The 11,795-nt window shown below is 33.2% G+C and overlaps 1 protein-coding gene across 1 annotated transcript in view; it reads left to right on the top strand.

Moving 5' to 3' along the window:
* LOC100184756 (cubilin-like) overlaps positions 1 to 11,481 on the top strand; it is a 31,132-nt gene extending 19,651 nt beyond the window's left edge. Inside the window, exons 31-50 of the mRNA XM_026838178.1 lie at positions 211 to 404; positions 816 to 987; positions 1,790 to 1,828; positions 2,311 to 2,495; positions 3,194 to 3,332; positions 3,570 to 3,611; positions 3,991 to 4,172; positions 4,587 to 4,722; positions 5,281 to 5,343; positions 5,720 to 5,907; positions 6,524 to 6,665; positions 6,998 to 7,018; positions 7,387 to 7,565; positions 7,862 to 8,003; positions 8,835 to 8,870; positions 9,330 to 9,508; positions 10,042 to 10,186; positions 10,439 to 10,468; positions 10,821 to 11,002; positions 11,332 to 11,481. Of these exons, the coding sequence (XP_026693979.1) occupies positions 211 to 404; positions 816 to 987; positions 1,790 to 1,828; positions 2,311 to 2,495; positions 3,194 to 3,332; positions 3,570 to 3,611; positions 3,991 to 4,172; positions 4,587 to 4,722; positions 5,281 to 5,343; positions 5,720 to 5,907; positions 6,524 to 6,665; positions 6,998 to 7,018; positions 7,387 to 7,565; positions 7,862 to 8,003; positions 8,835 to 8,870; positions 9,330 to 9,508; positions 10,042 to 10,186; positions 10,439 to 10,468; positions 10,821 to 11,002; positions 11,332 to 11,481 (2,546 nt within the window). The remainder of the gene's footprint in view (positions 1 to 210; positions 405 to 815; positions 988 to 1,789; positions 1,829 to 2,310; positions 2,496 to 3,193; positions 3,333 to 3,569; positions 3,612 to 3,990; positions 4,173 to 4,586; positions 4,723 to 5,280; positions 5,344 to 5,719; positions 5,908 to 6,523; positions 6,666 to 6,997; positions 7,019 to 7,386; positions 7,566 to 7,861; positions 8,004 to 8,834; positions 8,871 to 9,329; positions 9,509 to 10,041; positions 10,187 to 10,438; positions 10,469 to 10,820; positions 11,003 to 11,331) is intronic.
* Positions 11,482 to 11,795: the final 314 nt, after the last annotated feature.

Here is an 11,795-nt window from a genome sequence, read left to right as displayed (position 1 = left end):
ACAATTTTGACAACCCATTAGTGACCACTGGGTTGGAGAAATTCTCGTTAAATGTCTTGCCCAAGGACACATACGCCCACAATGGTAGCGGCCTCAAGCTTTGAACCCATTACCTATTGGTTACAGGCAGGCGCGCTAACCACTACACCATGGCGCCGTAAAATCATCTTTTTTATTCAGCCATTCATTTAATTTTACCCAAAATTTTAGGGTCAACAGAATACTGTGGTGCCGAATCTGACCTACAAGCATTAAGTACTGTACAGTTTTTAACCTCTTATGGCTACCCAAACAACTATGCCAACAGCTTGAGGTGTTTTTGGACCATTCATGCCCCAGAAGGCCAAAGAATTAAACTGAATATAACTGAATTTAGCACAGAATCTTGCTGTGATAGACTATATGTGAGTACTTTATATTATTTTTTATATTATATATACATATGGAAAGGTGGGGTAAGATGGGACGCCTTTTCTATGTATTTTATCGTCCCATTTGGTAGTAAACAAAGAACATTCAAAGAATTATAAAACCGTATTTCTGCAACCCCATACTTAAGGCTCTTCGCTGCTACCATTGTGGGCGTATGTGTCCTTGGGCAAGACACTTAACGGGAATTTCTCCAACCCAGTGGTCACTAATGGGTTGTCAAAACTGTCAGTCATACAGAAAAAGCGATCACCCACAAAGTAACCTACATGGTAATTGTAAGCGGGCACGAGGTGTATGAAACAGAACACCGTGTTAAAACAACTGTCATTACCCTACCACACAATTATAAACAAGTTCCATTCATTCATTAAAACTTCTTTTAGATATACGACTCTGCGGAAAAAATCCAACACCCTCAAATTATTGCCACCCTTAGTGGTGTAGTGGCCCCAGACACTACTATATACTCACGACAAGAATTTATTACGCTGTTTTTTTCCTCTGATACTTCTCTATATAGTTTTGCCGGGTTCAGAATTGGTTACTCTGCTATAGGTAGGTTTTTGAATGGTTTAGGTTTTATGTGTCTGGTGTATAAGAAGACACTCATGTTATAACTCGACGGTGAGCATGAGGTGTATAAATACACCATGTGTGTCTGGTGTATAAGAAAACACCCATGTTATATCTCAACAGTGAGCATGAGGTGTATGAATACACCTTGTGTGTCTGGTGAATAGGAAGACACCCATGTTATAACTCGACAGTGAGCATGAGGTGAATGAATACACCTTGTGTGCCTGGTGAATAAGAAGACACCCATGTTATAACTTGACAGTGAGCATGAGGTGTATAAATACACCATGTGTGCCTGGTGTATTAGAAGACATCCATGTTATAACTCGACAGTGAGCATGAGGTGTATGAATACACCATGTGTGTCTGGTGTATTAGAAGACACCCATGTTATAACTTGACAGTGAGCATGAAGTGTATAAATACACCATGTGTGCCTGGTGTATTAGAAGACATCCATGTTATAACTTGACAGTGAGCATAAGGTGTATGAATACACCATGTGTGCCTGGTGTATTAGAAGACATCCATGTTATAACTTGACAGTGAGCATGAGGTGTATGAATACACCATGTGTGTCTGGTGTATAGGAAGATACCAATGTTATAACTTGACAGTGAGCATGAGGTGTATGAATACACCATGTGTGCCTGGTGTATAAGAAGACACCTATGTTATAACTCAACAGTGAGCATGAGGTGTATGAATACACCACGTGTGTCTGGTGTATAAGAAGACACCCATGTTATAATAGCGAGCATAAGGTATAAATACTTTACAGACGAAAGCGAGTTACCACCCCCCACAACTATGCCTCCACGTAAGTTAAAAAATATTATTTTTTAATTTTAAAACTTTTTTTTAAACTAATATTTTTTCAATTTATATTTTTGAATGAAATGAATTTTTTTGGCTGCATTTTGTCCCATTCTATTTTTTTTTGTATTTGTATTTTCCTTGTTTTTTATTATTTTTTGTTTAAGGTGTTTTAGTAGTTTCTAATAGTTTTTAATATATTTGCTGTAACTTTTACTTTTTTTTTATTTATTTTTAAGCAGTTTTCTGTACTTTTTAGCATTTTTATTTTATTTCTTAGTACTATTCTGTACTTTTTATTATATTTTCTCTATTTTTTAAGTATATTTTACTATATATGTACTACCTTTTTTACATTTATAGTACATTTCAATTTTTAACGCTTTTAAATTTCAAATTATGCAAAGAACAATTTAAAATATTTCACTTTAATCAAATTTAAAAAAAAAAAAAATTATTTTTAAATTTTTCGTAATGTCTCTCTAGCGTCTCCTTGTGGATTCGAAGCAACTGCAAGTAACGTCAGCCAAGCTCTTAATTCGCCCAACTGGCCAGGCGGATATCCATCTAGTACAACTTGTGAGTGGACTGTAAGAGCCAGCTCGCCGAATAGTTACGTTCAATTAACTATCACAAGTTTTGAAACCGAAAGCTGCTGTGACTACTTACAAGTTAGTAAAAATATTGTTTTATGGTTTTTATTCTATATGGGTGAGGTCCTGCAGTGAGGCAGACTATAAGTTTTAGGCCAAGTCGTTTTAGGCCAATTTGGCCTTTCCCTATTTTGAGATTTAGGCCAGATTTGGCCCAATACCCCAACACCCATGGTGCTACTGTTGTTTTATGGTACTGTTGGGTAAGATGGATACCGTTAGCACAAAATATCCCTATTTCCTAATCTTGTTTTTAAAAATTAACAACAGTCTATGGGAATTGTGAGGATACGGTTTTAGAATTTCTTTAAATATTTTTTCTTTACTATCAAACGGGACGATAAAACATGATGAAAAAGAAAATAAAAAATGTTCAAAAGTACCCTACTGTACGATATTAAAAAATATGCTTTTTGTGAATGAAAAAAATGAGCATGAGGTGTATGAATACATTATGTGTGTCTGGTGTAAATAGACACCCATGTTATAACTTGACAGTGAACATGAGGTGTATGAAACAGAACACCCAGGTTATAAAAACTATCATTTTCTAGCCAGGAGAGAATAAATAAGTTACATTCATAACTTAAAAGCAAGCATGAGGTGTACGAAACAGAACACCCATGTTAAAACCACTATCATTACCCCGCCACTTAAGTATAAACAAATTACATTCATTCATTCATATATATAACGCATATACAACTAAATTCTAGATAAAAGATGGCCAAAATATTGAACTGGATAATCTCAAAGGATCACTCTCACCAAGAACATTCACTGCCAGAATTCTAAAGTTAAAATTTCGTTCTGATGGATCTGTTCAAAGAGATGGGTTTTCTGGCACATTTATTGGTTAGTTTTAAGATTTAAAAATTAGTTATTTCATTTAATGCCCAAAAAGTCAGTTATTTCATGTAATGTCTAAACAAGTCAGTTATTTCATGTAATGCCTAAACAAGTCAGTTATTTCATGTAATGTCTAAACAAGTCAGTTATTTCATGTAATGTCTAAACAAGTCAGTTATTTCATATAATTTAAAATACTTAATTTTATATAACTATTTAATTAAAAAGTATATTTTGTTTCAGAAACAGATAATATACCAACAACACATGCGCCTACAACAGCAGGTAATCTATAAATTTATTGTGAATTTTGGCCGTATATGTCCTTGGGCAAGACACCTAACGTCAATTGCTCCAACCCAGTGGTCACTGATGGGTTGTCTAAATTGTCAGTCATACATATAAAATAAAAAATTTCTCAAAAAATGATCACCCACAAAGTTACATACATGGTAACTCGTAAGTGGGCACAAGGTGTATGAAACCGAACACTATTATTATTTTGCAATTTGTAGTAATTACTAAGTTTCATCAAAAATTTTATTTTCTAATTTTTCAACTTGTGTTATGATAACTTGTTCATAAATTTTTGCAAATTTTAGTAATTTTCATCAAAAAAATTTTTTTTTTACTTTTAAAATTTTTTTCGTTTTTAACTCCTTAGCTCCTCCTTGTGGTTTCGAAGCAATCGCAAACGAAGAACAGCAACCTCTAAACTCGCCGAACTGGCCCGCAAATTATGAAAATAGTTTAGACTGCCGATGGACTATATCTGCACCATTAGGAAAATATGTTCAGTTTTATGTTAGACAAATTATAACAGAAAGTTGCTGTGACTATTTGGAGGTATTTTTTAAGTAAAGTGTTATCTTTTTTTTAGTATTTTTATGTGGAATGCATTATTTTTTCTTTTTTTTTTGGTTTATTTAAGGGTAAATTTTTTTAGACAATTTTTGGAAAAAATGTTAATTTTTGTTTGAATTCGACTTTTGAAACAAGAAAAAACTAAATCACTTTAACTTACATGTAAAAAGGTAAAAAAAACTAAATTTCACTCCAAATTAAACAAAAATTAATAAATTCAATTTTTCTCATCCCATTTGGTAGTAAACAAAGAACACTCAAAGAATTATAAAACCGTATCCTAACGACTCCCATAGACCGCTGTTAATTCTTTAAAACACGATCAGGATATTTGGGATATTATGTGCTAAAGGCGTCCCATCTTACCCCACTATATATATACATTTTTTTTAATAGGTTACTATTGACAATGGTGCACCACAACAATTAAAAGGCATTGCTACTAATGAGACATTTATTGGAACGACTATTAACTTGAGGTTTCATACCGATGGATCTGTACAACGACAGGGGTTCGAGGCCTCGTTTGCTGGTGGGTTAATTTACCTCATGCTCGCTGTTGAGTTATATGCATTTTTATATACACCTCATGCTTGCTGTTGAGTTATAACATGGGTGTCTTCTTATACACCAGACACATATGATGTATTCATACACCTCATGCTCACTGTTGAGTTATAACATAGGTGTCTTCTTATACACCAGACACACATGGTGTATTCATACACCTCATGCTCACTGTTGAGTTATAACATGGGTGTCTTCTTATACACCAGACACACATGGTGTTTTCATACACCTCATGCTTGCTGTCGAGTTATAACATGGGTGTCTTCTTATACACCAGACACACATGGTGTATTCATACACCTCATGCTCACCGTTGAGTTATAACATGAGTGTCTTCTTATACACCAGACACACATGGTGTATTCATACACCTCATGCTCACCGTTGAGTTATAACATGAGTGTCTTCTTATACACCAGACACACATGGTGTATTCATACACCTCATGCTCACCGTTGAGTTATAACATGAGTGTCTTCTTATATTTACCAGACACACATTTTATTCATACACCTCATGCTAACTGACACATTACCAACATCTTTAACATTAACAACAACAATTTCTTCAATGTTCACAACAGGTAAAAAAATAAAAATTGTAGTATTGTAACAATTTTTTTTGTAGTAATTAAAAAAATGTTTCGTTTTTTTTTTGTAGTAAAAAATTTGTGTTTTTGTGATTATTAAAGTAAATATATATGTGTTTTTGAACTAAATGAAAGTTTTAGTGAAAATGTTCACTTTAAAACTGATTGCAATATTGTAAATGTATTAAACTGTAAATTATAAATAGCAAAAAACGTTATTTAAATAACCATGTATGTAACTTTTTTACATTTAGTATCTATAAATTTTGTTACCCCTTTTTCTTTCATAAAATATTTTTTTTACATTTTATTTTTGCTTTATTTTACATTTTTTTTTTTTTTTACATTTTATTTTCTTTTTTTTTTCTAGTACCTGCCATATCTTGTGGCTTCAATGCCATGGCAAGTGCCACGGCACAGAACATATCGTCGCCTAACTACCCCAACCCCTATCCTAACGGTCAGAACTGCGTGTGGCAATTAAACGCCACGAACGGGAACCAAGTCAGGCTGATCATCGAAGAAATATCGACTGAAACGTGCTGTGACTATTTACGGGTAAGTTGATTGGTATTTTAAACGAATGTAACTTATTTATCCTCGTGTGGCCGAAAAACGACAGTCATTATAACACTGGTGTTCTGTTTCATACATCTCGTGCCTGCTTACAAGTTACCGCGTATGTTTTAATCAAAGAATGTAACTTGTTTTTTCTTGAGTGGTAGGGTTATGAGAGTAGTTATAACACTGGTGTTCTGTTTCATAAAGCCCGTGCCTGCTTTTGAGTTACCACATATGTAACTTTGTGGGTGATAAATTTTTTGTTTGGCTGACTATTGAGACAACCTATAAGAGGCCATTGGCTGCACTGCTATGACAAAGTGGTTAGCGCACCACCTCTAACCCAGAGGTAATGAGTTCAAGGCCTGTCGCTGCTACTATTTGAGCATATGTGTCTTTGGGCAAGAAACTTAACAGTAATTGCTTCAACCAAGTGGTCACTAATGGGTTGTCTAAATTATCAGCCACACATATAAACAATCACCCACAAAGTTACATACGTGGTAACTCGAAATCTGGCACGAGGTGTATGAAACAGAACACCAATGTTGAAAGGATTATCACTCAAGCACTCCACTGTGTGGTCAAAAATGACCCAATATTTTTCCGCTAGGTGTCAGAAGGGGGCGTTATAATTGAAGAGTTAAAAGGCAACCATCAGAGAAAAATAATAACTTCTCAAAACGGGAGTTTACAGCTTATTTTCCACAGTGATACCTCTGTGAATGGACAAGGGTTTATTGGACAATTTATGGGTAATTTGCTTTATTTTTATAATATTTTTATAATAAAAAAAAATCCTAAAACAATTATAAAAAATATTGAAACTTATCTAAGTTAAAAAAATTTTTAAAAAAATGATTTTAGTTAAAAAAATTCCCTTTCATGCAAAAATGATTTTAGTTAAAAAAATTCCTTTTTTTGCAAAAATGTTCTAAAATTAGCAAAAATGTTGCTTATTTTTAACAAAAATGTTCTTAAAAAAGGAAAAATAAAACAATTCTTAAACTGATTTTGTTTTTTTTTGGCTTTAGTAAACTCTTTTTTTTAAAGGTTTTTAAGTAAAAATTTTTTTTTTATGTTTCAGAAACTAATGATACTGGATTTGGTAAGCAAATAAATTAGTTTAATTTTTTTGAAAAGTTTAATTTTTTATTTATTTGTAGTAGTTTTTATTTGTTACTGTTTTACTTTTACACTTAATTTGACAAAAACATTTCACAAAAATCTTTAAAAATTTTTAAAAAATCCCATAATATTTAAAAAATTCAGCAGTTTTTTGTCTAAATTTTATAATTTTGTTATTTTTTTTTGTTTAAAATTAAGTAAAATATATAAATGGCGAAATTATCAAATTCTTTAACTAAATTCGGTTAAGCTATTAAAAGAATTTTAATTTTTTTTTGGAATTTTAGCGACAATTTATTTGACAAAAACTCTTTCAAAAAAAAGTTTAAAAAAATAACATTATTTTAGCTACATGTGGATTCGAAAGGCTGGCGTCCCGTTATTCCCAAACTTTTGTCTCTCCTGGTTACCCGGGGCGATATGGGCCTTCCCTTAACTGCCGTTGGGTTCTAAGAGCTCTGCCAGGCATGCAAGTTAGATTAGACATTGCAACTTTTCAAACCGAGACATGCTGTGACTCTTTAGAGGTAAAATTATGAGAATTTAACTTTGTGGGCGATTTTATACTTGTGTGGCGGGGTAATGATAGTCTTTATAACACAGGTGTTCTGTTTCACACACCTCGTGCACGCTTACGAGTTACCATGTATGTAACTTTGTTGGTTATTGAATAGATGCAACTTATTTATTCTTGTATGGCGGTGCAATGATAGTCGTTATAACACGGCCGTTCTGTTTCATCCAGAAACACATGGTGTATTCATACACCTCATGCTCACTGTCAAACCCCCCAAAAATCACCTCAAAAAAATCTTTTTTTTAGGTCCTCGATGGCACTAATCAGTTAGCACTTCTAAAAGGCACGCATGACAATCTAAGCTTCACTTCAACAAACGGGACATTAAATTTAATCTTTACTAGCGATGGTTCTGTCGCTTTAAACGGGTTTTCTGCCAGTTTTGTTGGTAAGTATAATACTTATAATAAATATAAATATATATATATTGTATATATAGTAGGGTGGGGGAGATGGGACAACTTTAGCACATAATATCCAAATATCCTGATCGTGTTTTAAACAATTAACAATGGCCTATTGGAGTCGTAAGGTTACGGTTTTATAATTCTTTTAATGTTTTTTGTTTACTACCAAATGGAACAAAAAAGTAGAAAAAAAGGTGTCCCACCTTCCCCCACCCTACTGTATTAAAAAAAAGTTTAATTTTTTCTGATTTTATTTTTTTTTTAACACTTTTAATAAAAAAAAGGTTTTAATAGTTAGACGCTTACATTGTAACAAAAAGGTCGGGTTCAATGCTCGGTACTGATAGATGAATGCAGTGGCACAGCCAGGAGGGGTTTAGGTGGTCGCGACCCGGCCTTTTTAAACCAAAAAAATTACTTAAAAATAAAATAAAAAAAAATTTAAAATTTTTTGATTGAAACCCTCTTATTTTTTTCTGGCTGTGCCACTGGGCGTATTTGTCCTTGGGCTTAATGGCAATTGCTTCAACCCAGTGGTCACTAATGGGTTTTCTAAATTATCAGCCATACATAAAAAATAATGAAAAAAAGTCCCGCAAAAAGTAATCCCCCACAAAGTAACATACATGGTAACTCGTAAGCTGGCTCGAGGTGTATGAAACAGAACACTTGTGTTATAACGACTGTCATTTTCCGGCCATGCGAGGATAAAGTAAGTTACATTTATTCCTTCATTTATACCTTGTTATAGGACCTTACCCAAGTTGAATAGATTTACAAATTTATTTTAAAAACCGTTTTTTTTTTTTCAGAAACTGAGACAGTTACTAATGTAACTAGTAGAACAGGTCAGTTTTGTTTTCTTATTTGTCAGCCATATAATATAAAATATAAAATAAAGTATAAAAAATACTTAATAAGCTACATATGTGGTAACTCGTAAGCGGGCACGTGGTGTATGAAACAGAACACCTGTGTTATAACGACTATCATTGCCCCGCCGCAAGGATAAACAAGTTACATTCATTTATTCCCAAAGTTACATATGTGGTAACTTGTAAGCAGCACGAGGTGTATGAAACAGAACACCCGTTTTACAGTTATAGCGACTGTCATTACCCCGCCACGCGAGGATAAACAAGTTACATTCGTTCATTCACAAAGTTACATACGTGGTAACTTGTAAACAGAAACTAGGTGTATGAAAGAGAACACCAGTTTTACAGTTATAACGACTGCCATTACCCCAGCCACGCAAGGATAAACAAGTTACATTCATTTAAAAACTAACAAAATTATCCTTTTAGCTCTTTGTGGCTTTGATGCACAAGCTACTACTACAAGTCAAGTGCTAAATTCGCCGGGCTACCCTGAAAATTATGCCAACAGTTTAATTTGTCGGTGGATGCTAACTGCAAGCCCCGGAAAATTCGTTCGTTTTACTATAACAAGTTTTGACACCGAGTCTTGCTGCGACAAGTTAAAAGTAAGTTTTTTAAATTTTGGGGGATTTTGGTTTGGCTTTCTCTGTTTTAATGACGGTCGTTGCCCCGCCATGTGAGGGTAAATAGGTCTAGCGCCGTGGTATAGTAGTTAGCGCACTGGACTGTAACCTAGAGGTTATGGGTTTAAGGCTCGTCGCTGCTACCATTTGGGCGTATGTGTCCTTGGGCAAAACACTTAACGGCAATTGCTCCAACCCAGTGGTTACTAATGGGTTTTTCAAATTGTAAGCTAAAAAAATACCTACAAAGTTATATATGTGGTAATTCGTAAGCTGGCACGAGGTGTATGAAACAGAACACCCGTGTTATAACGGCTTTCATCGCCCTATCACTTATTTATAAAAAGTTACATTTATTCATTTAAAAAAAAATTCAAAATATAATCACCCACAAAGTTACATATGTGGTTACTTGTAAGCGGGCACTTGGTGTATGAAACAGAACACCCGTGTTATAACGACCATCATTACCCCACCGCTTATGTATAAAAAATTCCATTTATTCAAACTTTTAGGTTTTTGATGGAAATACAGAACTGCGCGAAATTAAAGGCGCATTACAAGACACTATGGAGTTCTTTTCAACAAACAGAACTTTAACTCTAGTGTTTCAATCAGACAGTAGTCGTACAGGCCCTGGATTTACTGCATCATTTATTGGTAAAAAATTAAAATATACAAACCTAAAAAAAAAGATGATTTTTTTTTAACAAAAACCAAAAATTACAAAACTATTTTTTTTTAACAGAAACATAAAATACACAAAAGCATTATTTTTAAAAAATTATTTTTATTTTGTAAATATTCTAACTTCTAACTAAAAATACACTTTAAAAAGCGAAGTTATGATCATTTTTTAGAAGTATTATTTAAAAAAAAACAAAAAAAATAATTATTTTGTTGTTTTTTTAGAGTCAAGTGTCTCTCCTACTGTTGCATCAGGTCAGTTTATCCTTTTTTTCTTTTTAAATTTTAGTTTTTCCAATAAAAATACATGAAATTTTAATTTTCTTATATATAGTAGGGTTGGGAAAGATGGGAAACTTTTTCAGTCTATTTTTTTGTCCCATTTGGTAGTAAACAAAGAACGTTCAAAGAATTATAAAACTGTATTTTCACGACTCCCATAGACCGTTGTTAATTGTTTAAAACACGATCAGGATATTAGGATATTATGTGCCAAAAGTGTCTCGTCTTTCCCCACTCTACTATATACATAATAAAAAAAAAATTAACAAATTTAAAATTTGTTGTTTTTTTTTTAAGTTTACAAATTTAAAAAATTTTTTTTTAGCGACGGGTTGCTTTTACACGCTTAACGCTACAACTACTTTGGGGACAATAACGTCGCCTGGATATCCCCATAGTTATGAAAACGAGGTTGACTGTGAATGGGACTTCAATGCACCACAAGGAAAACAGATTCGACTTATCGTCCAAACATTATCAACTGAAATGTGTTGCGACTATTTAAAGGTGAATTTTTACTTGCTTTTATGTATTTTGTGTGTACGTATATAGATATAAATAGTTAAAATATGTTTTTTTGTTTTTTTAAAGTTAAACTAAAAATTTTAATTTTAAGTTTTGTAGAATTTTTATTCTTTTTATCGAAATGTGTTGTGACTATTTTAAAGGTAAAAAAAGTTGTTTCATCTTACCCCACGGTACCATACATAGTTTTATAGTAAAATATATTTTTAATTTCCTGATTTTTTTGGTAATATTACAATTTAAAAAAATAATTTTTATGACCTTTTGAATTTTAGTATTTTCATTTTTTTTTCGTTTTTTTTTTATCTCAGGTGCTCGACAATGGTAACCAGATAGGGGACTTACGTGGCGAACAGTCAAACCAGACTTACACCTCCACGAATGGCAGGTTAACTGTTTTATTCCATTCTGATTCTTCCGTCCAAAGAGCTGGCTTTACTGCTACTTATCAAGGTACTTAAAAAATATATTTAAAAAATATAAGATTTAGGTCAGAGTTGGCCCATTACCCCAACATTGTATATGCCTCACTGTAGGACTTAATTCATATAGAATAGAATGCATGTAAACTGTTGGGGTAATGGGCCAACTCTGGCATAAATCTCAGGTCCCATGGCGTGTCTCACTGTAGGACCTCACCCATATAGAATAGATTGTGCATATATAGTGTTGGGGTAATGGGCCAGCTCTGACCTAAATCTCAGGTCCCATAACGCATTATGCCGTAAAAAACTTTGCATTCCCCAAAAAAGATCTATTTTTTGCACATTTTAAT

The sequence above is a fragment of the Ciona intestinalis genome, unplaced genomic scaffold (assembly GCF_000224145.3).
Source record: "Ciona intestinalis unplaced genomic scaffold, KH HT000064.2, whole genome shotgun sequence".
NCBI lineage: Eukaryota > Metazoa > Chordata > Ascidiacea > Phlebobranchia > Cionidae > Ciona > Ciona intestinalis.
Note: the sequence above shows the minus strand (reverse complement) of the source record. Positions and strands in the feature narration are given on the sequence as shown.